General features: G+C 39.2%; 1 protein-coding gene across 1 annotated transcript in view; it reads left to right on the forward strand.

Moving 5' to 3' along the window:
* Positions 1-15,427, forward strand: part of Pdss2 (Decaprenyl diphosphate synthase subunit 2) — a 176,365-nt gene that overhangs the window by 105,229 nt on the left and 55,709 nt on the right. The window contains exon 3 of the mRNA XM_067138897.2: positions 8,666-8,867. Coding sequence (XP_066994998.2) covers positions 8,666-8,867 — 202 coding nt within the window. The remainder of the gene's footprint in view (positions 1-8,665; positions 8,868-15,427) is intronic.

The following is a 15,427-nucleotide window of genomic DNA, read 5'->3' on the forward strand; positions in this document are numbered from 1 at the left end:
ACAGCCCCAGCATTTGCCTGGTGTGAAAATGGGAAACCACGGAAAACCATCTTCAGGGCTGCCGATAGTGGGATTTGAACCTACTATCTCCCGGATGCAAGCTCACAGCCGCGCGCCTCTACGCGCACGGCCAACTCGCCCATTAAAGAACAAATAAAAATGGAATTAGGCTTGTAGAGCTATGCAAGGCTTTGAATCTCAAACTAATGTGTACCTACTTTAAAAGCTGAGTAGAAAACAAAAAACCTGGCGGTCTCTGAACCTACACCTCGGGGAATTCCAAACTGACCAGATAGCTATCTCTGCTAAGAGCAAAAAGGAGATCCAAAATGTCAAGGTAAAAAAAAAAAAAAAAAAAAAAAAAAAGAACCAAGATTGAGAGTGATCATTACCTCACGACCATAAAAATGAGATTCATCCCTCAAAATAGACAAAACAAGAGAACAAACAGGAGAACTAAATTTGATGTTGAAATGTTAAAAAGCAACTCAGAAATAAACCAAAAATTCAAAGAGAAGTTAGAAAAGTACAGTGCAAAGAATTGGGAGGATCTGAGAACAAAAGTAACTTAAGCTGCACAGGAACTATGCCCTCTGAAGAGGGAAAAGAAGCATAGATGGTGGAATGAAGAATGTGAAGAGGCCATAAATGAGAGACTGACAGCCTGGAGAAGGTAGCACTCCTCTAAAACTGATGGGAATTTTCATACTTTCAAGACAGTGCGGAAACAAACTTCTAAAACTATAAGAAATGTGAAGAGAAAATATGAAAGAAGTCAGCTTATGCAAATTGAAGAAGATTTCACTAAACATTATACAAGGAATTTTTACAAACCATTCAAAGAGGAAACAAAGTATCAACCACCCAGTCTCGGTTTTAAAGACGAAAATGGAAAATTTGGACTAAAAACAAGGACAATCATGAAATCTTGGCACGTTATTTCAAAAAACTACTGAACTGCAAAGAACTTGAAGAAATTAGAATTCAGTCAACCACAAACAAAAGCTAAACCCTGGGACCCACCAGATGAGAAAGAAATATGACATAATCCGAAGTCTGAAAAACAGTAGGGCTGCAGGGGAAGATTTGATTGTTTCAGAACTGTGGAAAGAAGCAGGCAGTCAAGTAAGATGAGAACTGACAAGCATAATCCAAGAAATATGGCGAACGGAGAAAATCTCTGACGATTGGAAGAACGCACTGATACACCCATTATACAGGGTGTTTACAAATGAATATCGGAGTTTTTTTTTTTTTTTTTTTTTTTTTGCTATTTGTTTTACGTCGCACCGACACAGATAGGTCTTTTGGCGACGATGGGATAGGAAAGGCCTAGGAAGTGGAAGGAAGCGGCCGTGGCCTTAATTAAGGTACAGCCCCGGCATTTGCCTGGTGTGAAAATGGGAAACCACGGAAAACCATCTTCAGGGCTGCCGACAGTGGGGCTCGAACCCACTATCTCCCGATTACTGGATACTGGCCGCACTTAAGCGACTGCAGCTATCGAGCTCGGTAATATCGGAGTTTTAACGCCTTATAATATTGAATACATTAAACTTACAGTTATAAATTAAATGTCAAATGAAAGAGCAACTCAAACAGTTTTATTACGAACTTTACAAATGTTCAATGTGACTACCATTTGTTACACGGCATACATCAAGTCTATAGTCGAGTTCTTCCCAAACGTTATTAAGTGTGTCTTCAGTAATCTCAGCAACAGCTGCTTCAATCCGGTTTCTTAATTCAGGAAGGTCAGCTGGTAGCGGAGGCACGTACACACGATCCTTGATGAAGCCCCAAAGGAAAAAATCGCATGGCGTTAGGTCGGGAGAACGTGGAGGCCATGCCAAGCAAGTCCTGTCATTGGGGCCCTTGCGGCCTATCCAGCGCTCGGGTACAGTGACGTTCAACCAATCGCGTACGTCGTTATGCCAGTGAGGTGGCGCACCATCTTGATGGAAAATGAAGTTCTCTGGCTCATTTTCTTCCAACTGAGGGAAGAGCCATTGCTCTAGTGTATCAAGGTAAGAAGTACCAGTTACAGTGTGTTCACCATAAAAGAAAGGCCCATAAACCTTTCGCCGGGATACGGCACAAAAAACATTCACTTTAGGGGAATCTCGTTGCATTTGTACCAACTTGTGAGGATTTTCTGAGCCCCAAATGCCCCAAATGGTCTGCCGGCTTTAGAGCCTGTAATAACTGTAAACGGTAAGGACGTAGTTGTAAGCGTTTTCTTACAACTTTCCAAATGGTCGACGCAGGAAGTTGTAATTCACGACTAGCCTTCCGGACTGATTTCTTTGGGCTACGAGTGAATGACTCTCTCACTCGCTCAACAGTCTCTTCATTTAATCTTGGTCGTCCCTTGCTCTTCCCTTTACAAAGGCAACCGGTGTCTTCAAACGTATGATACCATCTGCGAATGACTTGGAGGATCACAACCAAACTTAATGCGGAACGCACGTTGCACAGTAACTACAGATTCTGTCTTTGCAAACTGCAAAACACAAAAAGCTTTCTGTTCACTAGTCGCCATCTTTGCTACTACCGCTGTCTAGCGGATTGCGGCGAAACCATTGCACGTACATGCGCACTGGTGCCAACAAACAAAACTGAGTTGCTCTTTCATTTGACATATAATGTATAACTGTAAGTTTAACGTATTCAATATTATAAGGCGTTAAAACTCCGATATTCATTTGTAAACACCCTGTATCAGAATGGTTACCAAAACAGATGTGAACCATTACAGAGGAATCTCCCTAGTAGCAGTTACATATAAAATACTGTCAAAAGCTCTTCATAATAGAACTGAACCAATAATAGACAAACAAATTGGAGAATACCAAGGTTGGTTTAGAAGAGGCAGATCATGTGCAGAACAGATTTTAAACCTGAAAACTATAATACCAGACAGGGTTACAAAGAACAAAAAGTATGTCATAGTTTTTGTGGACTTCAAAAAAACATACAATTCAGTAGACAGAATTTTGCTACTGAACATTTTAGAGGAATTTGGAGTTGACACAAAATCAATCAATATAATTAACCAACTCTGACTGAAACAAAGTCCAGAGTGAAATTTATGAGAGAGATCTCAGATGAATTTGAAATTAAAACCATTGTCAGGCAGGGAGATGGGTTTTCCCCAGTTTTTTCCAATATTGTCCTGGAAAAGGTAATAAGAGTATGGGAAGAAAGACTTAAAGAAAGGGGATTCCATCATGAGATAAGTTTAGGTTCAAAGCACAAAGGGGTTGGTGGAAACTGTTTGGCCTTTGCTGATGACATAGCAGTCCTCTCTGGAAGTATAGAGACTGCCTTAGAGCAAATCAACTTTCTGAAAGAAGTAGCAGGAAAAGTTGGACTTCAGATATCTTTTGAGAAGACTAAATGCATGTTGAATATTAATGATTCACCCACACCACTAAAAACAGAGTACGGGAAAATCAACAAGGTTAATAAATTTAAATAACTAGGTGAAATAATTCAGGTTAATGGACTCGATAAGGAAGCAAACAGATCAGGAGCAAAAAAACTGGAACTAGCGTAGCAACTCACTAAAGATACCTACAACAAAAAGAACCTCTCAAGGAAAACTAAAACCAAACACTACAACACAGTAATCAAACCAGAGAGTCTGTATGCCACAGAATGCATGTTCTCTGTGAAAAGTGGTGAAATGGAAGAGATAGAGAAAAAAGAAAGCAAAATATTGAGGAAAATTTGGGGACCATTGAAAACGAAGGAAGGAGAGTTTAGACATGGGATAAATAAAGATCTATACAAGGATGAAGAAAAAGAAAGGCTGTTAGACACGATCTGAAGGAGGAGAATTAAATTTTTTGGTCACGTAATGAGGATGGATAACAGTAGAGTGACAAAATGGGTGTTTAACCGTGTGTACAAGAGCAAGAATGACAACCAGTGGATCCAAGAAGTAAAAAAAGATATGACAGAGACAGAACAACTTTCGGAAGATTGATACAACATTTCAAGGGTTTCTAGGAGAAGGAAAAGAGGAAAGGTAATAATAACATCTGGACACAAGAGAGGAGGAAATAGCAAAATGAAAGGATGAAGAACTATTGGAAGTCGAGAAAAGAAGGATTAAGATGAATGCACGGGGTTACTTTCCATGGTCCTTTGATGGACAAAATTGAAGAAAGATTATTAATAATAATAATAATAATGATAATAATAATAATAATAATAATAATAATAACAACCTCCAGTAATCACGAATTAAAGACATAAGCAAAAAATAATTCTACAGTTCAATTGAGAACGTTATAAACTGAGACATATATCATGCGGCATACATTGCAGACATTCCTAATGAGTCTATATGGATTATATCTAATGGCTTATTTCTCCTACAAAGGAAAGGCTGAACACAGTAAATGACTTTTAAGCAATATTTTGTAGTTTCCATGGACCTGAAACCATTTCAAAGTGTAACGGTGTGATTAAATACTGTAGCTTGTTTCAGTGATCACAAGCCAGGGAGAAAGTTTTAGTCATTATGTAAGAACCAGGATATTTATTCATATTAGAGCATAACATAAAAAGAAAGCTGAAAGTATACACAATGAAAAAATATGCTGCAAAGAAGAATCAACTGTGAGTTGCTTTATTTCCAGTAAAATGAACTTAATTTTCGAGATTCCTTCCACTGAAATAAGTGCATGTTGTCTTTTCCTTTATAATCTGTTAAGATATGTATACATTGTATAACTGCAAATTTAATCCTGTAAGTGTGCATTATTATGCAAGATGTAGTCACATCACATTGTTCATATATAGTGCACTCGGATCCTCACAGTGATGTCACCCACCTCGTATTCAGTGGCTACTGTTTGCCATAAATCTTGCTGACCTGCTTGGGCTCCGAGCTGTCATTATGGTTTCAAATAGAGAGAGGTGTACAGCAAAGTAGCACTTTGTCATCCTTCTTATTTACCGCTGTGATGGAGAAAGGATAATTCGAAACTCCAAACACAGAAATGAATTTTGTATGCACCGTGATGCAGAAGACCAGGAAAGACAACATTAGGAACAAAAAAAAAAATCTGTGAAGAGGTGGGAATAGGAGACACTTTACTGCAAAGGATCAAGAAGACAAAATTGATGTGAAAAGAATGAGTGCCAATGGGACTGCAAGTAGGAAATATAGAAAAGAAGTATAGGAAGAAAAAAACCTGCAGGCAGACTTAGACAAAAATCAACCGATTTAGTGAAGAAGGATGTAGAGGAGAGAGGACGATTGGGAGATGATTTTGAAAGTAGAATTGGTTCATGGGCAGAAAGGGGGGGCTTGTTCACCACACCCGGGCTGTGGGAGTTGGTCAGCGATGATGTTGGGAAATACCAGTACTTGAAGAGTCATTGTTTAGACAAACTTATTGAGAATGAGATATGAACAATTGAGTATCTTGGGCCAACTAGGAGTATGAAGCTTACAGTTAGTGGCTTATCCAAATTGACATACCTTAGTCTGAAGAACAAATGTTTTTATGGACATCCTATATTTATCATTTGAAATCTTGTATGATGGAAGATCTAGTAGTGAATTTGATATGAAGTGGATGAAAGTAACATTAAGGAGTAGCTTCATACTGATGTGGGCATCATGTTTTAACTGATGATGAAGTAGTAATGAGAAGCGCAAACGGGAACTCGGCAGTCAGCTGTGAAGTGACGATGAAAGTGAGGGGGGTGAGGAAGAAGAGTGCGGTGAGGAAGAAGAGTGCGTCACAAACAATCACACACCGCTTCAGACCGTACTGGAGTCAGCTGAAACTTTAATGGAATTCTTGGAGCATGAGGACGATACGGATATTTCAGACATTCTTATAATTAGAAAGTTCAGAATGGACATCATCATCTCTTTCTTCAGCGTTTGTCCCTCCTGCTGATGGGGTCCACTACATGGATCCGTTGTCTCCATTTAGTTCTGTCCTGGGCCATGTCAGGGTGTTGGGATGTGGCAACCCCATCGCCCAGTGGGGAACCACTGCAGTCAGCCACCCAAGTATTAGTGGGAAAACCATATTGATTGGAGATAAGAGTAAATGCCTGCCCTCAACCCTGAACACCTAAGGAGATACTGGCTGCAGCAGCTCTAAAATGCTTGGCAACAGGCTATGTGACAAGTCAGCCGTAAAAACTCTCAGTCACAATCTCAAGGTCAGTATGGACATACAGAAGAAATTACCGGTAAGTTGTAGGAGAGTGAAAAAAAAAGTACAGATTTTTTTTAAAGCAGCTTAAATGACACCAGGTAAATTAATTTATTCATGTGCTGCTGGTAATTTATGTAAATATTTAGTATGTATTGTTGTTGCATTGACTACATTTCGGTTTTAAAGAGAGTTATATAGTACGTACACTAGAGTACCGTTAATCCGAAAGTCTGGTTAATCCGAACTGAAATATTAATTTTTTTAAATGTCATTATTGAAATGAAAGGACATATTACAGAATGAGGATTTATTTGCATTTTATTAGTCATATTTTACTAGAATCATTTAATGGAAACGTAATTACCCATCATAAACCATCAATCACTGGTCGTTTATCTTTACAAAGTCTCTTTGTTTCTTTTGCTGTAGTGATTGGAACCTACTCAAAGATGCATTGTTAAACCAGCGTCTCAAAAAAAACATCACATCAGTAACCGCAAAAGAATGGACATTTCAAATTACAGTATGTACTGTACTGTATTGTAGAAACTATTTTCCTCAGACGATTGAGGCGCTGACCTTCTGACCCCAACTTGGCAGGTTCGATCCTAGCTCAGTCCAGTGGTATTTGAAGGTGCTCAAATACGTCAGCCTCGTGTAAGTAGATTTACTGGCACGTAAAGGAACTCCTGCGGGAGAAAATTCTGGCACCTAGGCGTCTCCAGAAACCATAAAAGTAGTTAGCGGGATGTAAAAACAATAAGATTATTATTAGAAAATATTTTCCGGTTAATCTGAACATTTCTTAATCCGAGCAGACTCCGGTCCCAATTAGTTTGGATTAACGAGACTCTACTGTACTTTGAAGTCCATTAAGATTAGTAATATGGGTTATCAGGTTTTTTAAATTAACTGTTCACCCCTTCCTGGGCATTAGAATGGATAATAGAGGTTTTACTATATGTGGTTCCTCTGGCAAAATTCCATTAACATATCCCTTTCTTGATTCTTGTTGCCATATCCACATGCTCCAGAATCACTTCTCTTCCCAGTCTCTCTCTTTTCCACTTGTGTGTTCCCTTTTTGATTCTTGTTGTCATATCTATATGACCCAAAATCTATTCTCTTCCCAGTCTCTCTCTTCCCATTTATGTGTTCAGATCTCCCATTATAATTACTTCCTTGCTTTGATGTATTTCTCCATTTCTTCAAGGAATCGTTCTATATTTTCTTTATTTCCAGTTTGTGCAGCATTTACTTGGAACAAATCTTGTGTTCCTGTCTCAAACTGTATCCTTGCTATGATAATTCTGTCATTGATCTTCTTCATCTCCTCCACATATTCCAGGATATCCTTTCTAATGATCATTCCTTCTCCATTTACTGCATCCTGCCACCACTGTAAAACAGCCTGTGCCCTTCCTTCAGTTTTCTTTCCTCTCTTCCTTTCCGTTTCATTTCACTAAGACCAAGGATTGCTATGGCCTCCTTTTTCATGAACTCTGTCAGTTCTTTGGTTTTGTCTGTCAGGGTTAGGATGGTGACTGTCCCGATTTGGATATATTGTGATACTGGTTGCCCAATTCTCACAGCTCCCCCAGCACCTGAAGTACTGCTTGTCGCTTGCAGGGGACACCCTAGCACTTGCTGAGGCCACTCTGTATTTGTACTCATTTTAGGCTGCTATTACGATGGATTCGCCACTCCCGAAGCCATTTCAGAGCTGTTGCCAGCAGGTTTTGAGGCCGCTCCTAACACGGAGTACAGACACCTTCTGCACCTGCCCCTAACTTGGGGACAGTCGCTGCTTGATGAGTTCCAGTGTCATTCCCTACACTGGAGGCCATCACCTCACCTGAGAAAACTCATTCGCCCAAAACCATTTGTCCTCTTCTGGGGTCGAGTTATTTCTCACTGCCTGAGATTCTGTGCATTCGCTGGCTGTACGGTCTACTCTATTACCGCAGCGAACTGGACTGTCCCGACACAGCCACATGGAGTAATGTATATTAAAAATAGCTGAACTCTCACATGGTCAAGTTTAACAGATGTTATTATGATTAACTGTGATTTTGATAAGAAACTGGCTTGAAACATTAATAGACCCTGGAAATAATTAATAGTAAATATCCATAAGAGTATAAGAGAGGGAGAATCATTCTGCCTGGCAGGAAAAACAAGATATTGCTATCATCAACCTGGGAAACAATTTTATCAACTTGATAATTTTCTCACTTCCTGTCCATTAATTTGCACTTTGCCTTTAATACACATGGCATGGAAGACCTCATTTTGAGCTCAACAAAGCTACTATTCTTTAATGGTTAAAGGTGTACTTAATTGTTCTGGCATATAAGTATTTGTTGTTTTGTAGGATTTTCTCACACTCAGGAACAGAATTAATAGATTCATAATGAAATGTCTCCTCCTATAAAGAAGGTCTGAAATTTGTTTTTTACTTTTCCCTTTCTCAGCCAGCGTGCTTTAGCGGAAGTAACAGAGATGATTCGCACTAGTCATTTAGTGCATAAGGGATTGGTCAACATCTACCCTGGTATGTTCTCTGAACAGCCAGTTCTCAATGATATGACCTTTGGAAATAAGATTGCTTTGCTAAGTGGTGATTACCTTCTAGCCAACTCGTGCCTGGAACTGGCTTCACTGAGAAATCAAGAGGTAAGTTATTCTGAATGTTGAGATAACCTAAAAGAAAGTACATTAATTGTAGCTTAATTTTGAAATAATCATTTCTGCCTCTCAGGATCTAACAGAGAAATACAAAAATTAACATACTATGATATTATTAATTGAGATCATTTAATGGTGAATCAGGTTAGCCTTTTAACCTATATTCAAGCCCTTCACATTTTATTTGCTTACATATCAATTCATAGGTTCTCATGCAGACTGTAATTTATCAGTTGTAGGTGTTCATAGGTTCTTGTGCAAACTTGAATGTATAAAATGAAAGACTCATAAATCTTTCCTTCAGATTTCTTTGAGACTGTAGTAGGATTCATCCATTCATTCATTCATTCATTCATTCATTCATTCATTCATTCATTCATTCATTCATTTATCCTGGCAATATTAAGGCCAGGTGGACTTCTTATATATCTAACCAGTTTAATGCATTATTTTAAGCAAGTTGTTCACAACCATGTATCTGGCAATTCTCTTGTGCCTACTAATGTTGTTTTATGCAGCCCAACAAATGTGTGAAAGCATCATAACAATTACAAAATCTGCAAAACACTGTTAATGAATCTGTGGTATGTTTGAATGTTGAATATTCATTTGAATATTGCTGAGCCCTCTCACGGGCATTTATAGGATAGATCATGGGAGACCACTGGCAAAAATGAGTGCAATTGGACTTGACAAAAGAGTGACTGAATGGGTGGCTATGTTTCTAGAAAATAGAACTCAGAGAATTAGAGTAGGCGAAGCTTTATCTGTCCCTGTAATAATTAAGAGGGGAATTCCTCAAGGCAGTATTATTGGACCTTTGTTTTCTTATATATATCAATAATATGTGTAAAGAAGTGGAATCAGAGATAAGGCTTTTTGCAGATGATGTTATTCTGTACAGAGTAATAAATAAGTTACAAGATTGTGAGCAACTGCAAAATGACCTCGGTAATGTTGTGAGATGGACAGTAGGCAATGGTATGTTGATAAACGGGGTCAAAAGTCAGGTTGTGAGTTTCACAAATAGGAAAAGTCCTCTCAGTTTTAATTACTGCATTGATGGGGTGAAAGTTCCTTTTGGGGATCATTGTAAGTATCTGGGTGTTAATATAAGGAAAGATCTTCATTGGGGGTAATCACATAAATGGGATTGTAAATAAGGGATACAGATCTTTGCACATGGTTATGAGGGTGTTTAGGGGTTATAGTAAGGATGTAAAGGAGAGGGCATATAAGTCTCTGGTAAGACCCCAACTAGAGTATGGTTCCAGTGTATGGGACCCTCACCTAGATTACTTGATTCAAGAACTGGAAAAAATCAAAAGAAAAGCAGCTCGATTTGTTCTGGGTGATTTCCAACAAAAAAGTAGTGTTCCAAAAATGTTACAAAGTTTGGGTTTGGAAGACTTGGGAGAGGGGAGATGAGCTGCTTGACTAAGTGGTATGTTCTGAGCTGTCAGTGGAGAGATGGCGTGGAATGACATCCGTAGACGAATAAGTTTGAGTGGTGTCTTTAAAAGTAGGAAAGATCACAATATGAAGATAAAGTTGGAATTCAAGAGGACAAATTGGGGCAAATATTCATTAATAGGAATGGAAGTTAGGGATTGGAATAACTTACCAAGGGTGATGTTCAATAATTTTCCAATTTCTTTGCAATCATTTAAGAAAAGCTAGGAAAACAACAGATAGGGAATCTGCCACCTGCGCGACTGCCCTAAATGCAGATCAGTAGTGATTGATTGATTGATTGATTGATTGATTGATTGATTGATTGATTGATTGATTGATTGCCATGCACCCGATAACCTCAACAATTAATGCAGATTTATTCTCTTCACCATGTGCATAACGCTGTTTGAAGAGGATTGATGGGAAGTGGAACTATGCATCTTGCATCTTGTCTCGTGCCAATATAGCTTTCCAGTAATAATCAACAGAAAAGTTGTTTGAATCCAGAAATTCAGGAAGAAAATGACACACATCGAACGTCTATCAGTAATAATCAATAAAAATTTGTATGACTGTTGTATAAATGTATTGTTAATCAATCAATTGAATTAATACTAATGAATAATAATGGATGAAAAATTGAACTTTGGACTTCATTCTGTCGATAAATGCAGTTTTCACTAAAAAAAGAAATCATGCATTTTTAATTAATCAGCTGCAAAATTGCAAGTGTTTGCTAATTTCTTATTATTTGCATTTTCAGTTGAAATTCACATTAAAATCTGAGTCTGTCACAAAATGCAAAATTTTCCAGTCCCTAGTCATTAATAACTAAATTTTTTATAACTAAGCTATAAATATAACAGAAAGAAACAAACTTATTTGAATCCTGATTTTGTTTTAGAAATGATGGAAATCGTGCTATTATTGTTGCATTGATGGTTAGACAAACTTCAAAGTTTTGTTCTGCATGAACTATAGTGACATTAGTTAGCATCAGATAGCGGCTAAAGCAGTGTTTACAAAATGGCGGTCAGTGGTAAGGAGAAAGGCTTTTGTACTCTCGAATATCATTAATATTGATCAGTTGCCATAGTCCAGCATCATATTTTAACTAAATACAGGAAGGATCCTCCCTCTGACAACTCCATTCGTAGATGATATGCTCAGTTTGTGGACACAGGTTGTTTGTGTAAAGGGAAAAGCAGTGAGTGTCCCGCTGTGTCAGAAGCACAAGTGAATCGGATCAGGAGTGCTTATCTCCCTAAGAAATCGACAACAAGAGTCAGTAGAGAACTGAACTGAATGTACCTCAAACTACATTATGGCGTGTGCTATAAAGCCAGTAAAATAAAGCCAAATCGCTTACAGTTACGCCAATCTTTAGTAGATAATGACAAAGTCCTACGTTTGAATTTTTGCATTGCACTGCAAGAATGATGTGAACAAGATGATGGTGTTCGTGACGGACTAGTTTTCAGCGACAAAGTAACCTTCCATGTGAGTGGAAAGGTAAATACATAAAACATTCAAATTCGGGGAGCAACAAACACCCATTGTTATGTGGAACATGTGCATGACTCCCCAAAGATCAATGTGTTCTGTGCTGTTTCAAAGACAAAGGTCTATGGCTCATTCTTCTTCAACGAACAGGCAGTGTCAGGGCTGACTTAATGTGGACATGCTTACAGAATGGCTGTTACCCCAGTTGAGTGACGACAGGGACGATTACATGCTGTAACAGGATGGTGCACCACTCATTTACATAGGGAGGTTGGAGCGTTTTTAAACCAAAAACTATCACAATGACGAATCAGATGCAGAATGGATTGCGATTAGATGCTCTTACTCTGGTCACCACATTTACCAGATTTAACACCATGTGATTTCTTCCTGTGGGGATATGTTAAAGCTCAAGTGTTCATTCCTCTTCTACCAGAGAACATTCTGGAAATGAAGCAACGCACCCGAGCCACCTTCTTTAACATCACCGCTGACATTTTGGGGCATGTGTGGAAAGAAATGTACTATTGAGTAGATGTGTGTAGAGTGACAAAAGGTGCCCATATTGAGCCTTTGTAATTTATGAAAAAAAAAACCTTTGAGATTACAGTGCACAATAAAAGAAGATTCGTATTCCTACATCAATTGCACTGTGTATTATGATTTTTTGAAACCCCAACAATCATTTTGAATATACAGTATATGAATTTAACAAGAGTCAGCGATTTATATTTGTTGGATATAAGAGGGAAATACTTTAATTGGTAATTAGCAGTTCAGTTACACAAAAATTCCTAAACAGCTGCTTTGAAAGCATTTCCACTTTGCGTAGCCTTAATATTCTCAGGAATTTTTCTCCTTTCACATGATGCAAAAATTGTGAAGGAGTCGGTGAATATGGTAGTTCTGTGGGTCGGCAATGCAAGAAGGATGCTGTTGCATGCTTGGGGATTGCATATAAATCGCACATGCATTTTTTCTTCATCGAGTTTGCAGGATCACACCTGTGTGTCTGTACACTACGTCACAGTGAAGAAAAATGTGTTTTAGCTAGTTTAGAGAGTGGAGGGAAGAAAATACCTATTTCATTATGTTTGAAACATGAGCTGTCTAGGACAAGTTTTCATTCAGGATAATGCCTAGCTATTTCACTGCACATGTACGTGGTGTTCTACTGCCACAAATGATAATGAGAAGGAACAGGTCCACTTAGTTAACTTTTGATAGGAGCTTGGGATAGGCAAGAAGTGTCACTTGAGATTTAGCAGGGTTAATTTTAAGACCTTATGACGAAGACCATGATGCTATAAAAGGGACGTCTTCATTCAGATGATATACAGCTAAATGAAGGTCACCTGGAGCCACATGCGTATAAATCTGTTGATCATCAGCATAAAGATGATTGCAATACTTCAGCCTTTGAGAGATATCATTAACATATGGAGAGAATAGAAGGGGACCCAGCACAGAGCCTTGTCATACACCACACTTTAGAGTATGCCATGACAGTACATTCCGACCATTAGAAATACAATGTCATCGGTCATGAAGGTAAGAATACTTCCATGATAAGATATTGTCTAAAAAGTGAAGAGAATGCAATTTTGACAATAAAATGTCCAAGTCTAATGTATTGAATGCTTTACTTTAGTCCAGCGATACAGGGAGAGTTGTCTGTCTTTTGTCCATTGTCGTATGTATTTCATCAGTTACCTTAAGGATAGCATTGGTAGTACAGTGTCTTGGTCTGAAGCCTGACTGTAGAGAATCCAGCAGATCATAGCTGATCAAGTAATTGGTTATTTGTACGTTAATAATATACTCAACTGCTTTACAAAAAGCAGATAGAAGAAAAAGCAGTCTGAAGCTATGAGATGAGCTGATGCTTTTCCTAAAGGCCGTATTTAGGCTTGTTTCCAGATACAGTAGTGGGAAATGTCTTGTCGAGAATAGATGAGTTAAAGATGTGAATTATTACAGAAAGTATGACATCATTGTTAATGTAGTGCACTAGGGAGTGGTGATAAGATTACAGGGAGTTGGAAGTTAAGTAAAATGAAGTGTTCAACTGTAGAAATATTGTAAAGAAAGGAATAAAATTTGGTTTTAATTAATATTATATACACTGCCAAAAAAAAAAAAAAAAAAAGTAGAATAGAACACCTTTATTGTAGAAACATAAGGAATACATGAAATGATTGCATTTACAGATCAGTAGCTCAAGCGGTTCTGAGATACTAGGTATGCAACCATGCTGAAACACCCATATTAGTACACAATGTAGCCTCCACGGGCGTCAATGCAGGCACTGACTCTGGCATACTCTTGATCATACAGGTGGCAAGTACTGTCTTGAGATCCATTATTTCACGTCTCCTCAACCTGTTCATGTAGTTCTGTAAGAGTTGTGGGTTGTGACAAGTCACAAGAGTCATTTTCATCCCACCATGACCCACACATGCTTGATTAGAGACAAGTCCGGAGATTGTACTGGCAAGAAAATTTGCTGTACGTCTTGCAGAGTATTGTAACGAGTTGGCGGCGTAGTAGGATCAATTAACACTAGACTGGTAGCTTCAATACTAAGATTTATTAGCTAGGCACTAAACTACACAAGACTACACACAACATTTGCTCATAACACGCACTTACGCAGTCCATGTGCTCTCTCTCCCTTCGTTTCTCACTTGTTCTCACACTACACAGTTTTACACTCACACACAAGGTTCCACGTCGCACGGCTACACGTTCTTTCCTTCGCCGACAGTCCACATTGTAGCACACTAGTCCGATAATCATGGCAGTTCACATACTTCACTATACCGGGAGTCGCTCAGGACTGAACCACACCAACTTCTAACTCAGTCTATCTCTCCCTGACTCCAGGCAGGTCGTTCCTCTCTTATATACCTGCACTGGCCCTTCTAGATTCGTCCGGATGCTGGATGGACCCAGGAACATCGCGAGATAGAACACTCCAGATTAATCGTGGAGTCATTTCCATACTGCTCTGCTACAGGACCGCGAGCGAAAGCGAGTGGGGCTGCCCTAACACGTAAGCGCTGCTAGTGATTGGTGCAGTTGAAGCTTAAGGGGCGGGTCTGTACGGTGCCGGGCCAGGCCCAATGGCAGTTGACATAGCGGACGCTATGACCATTACACTGCCCCCTCCTCAAGGCTGCTCGTCCCGAGCTGCTCCACGATACGGTGTCAAGCGATCCAGGTGAACAAACATCATCTTCCCTCGGGGAGGCCGCCGGATCCGGCAGACGATGTTGTTGATCCTGGTGATGATTGTATATGGGCCTTCCCATTGTGGCTGCAGTTTTGGTGACTTCCATTTCATCTGCACCGGAGGGTACAAACACTCTGTCACCTTCTTGGAAACCCGCAGAGTTCGCGAGCATGTCGTAGCGGGCTTTCATTCTGTCGCTGGCTACACTTAAATGATGTCAGGCATAATCGTGCATGTCGTTGAGCCGATCCACCAACTCCCATGCATAGTCTGTCGCTGGTTACTGCTGGTCTGGTGCAGACCCAACATTAAATCGCCGGGCTGAGTGGCTCAGACGGTTAAGGCGCTGGCCTTC

This window comes from Anabrus simplex, chromosome 1, assembly GCF_040414725.1.
Source record: "Anabrus simplex isolate iqAnaSimp1 chromosome 1, ASM4041472v1, whole genome shotgun sequence".
Classification (NCBI taxonomy): Eukaryota; Metazoa; Arthropoda; class Insecta; order Orthoptera; family Tettigoniidae; genus Anabrus; species Anabrus simplex.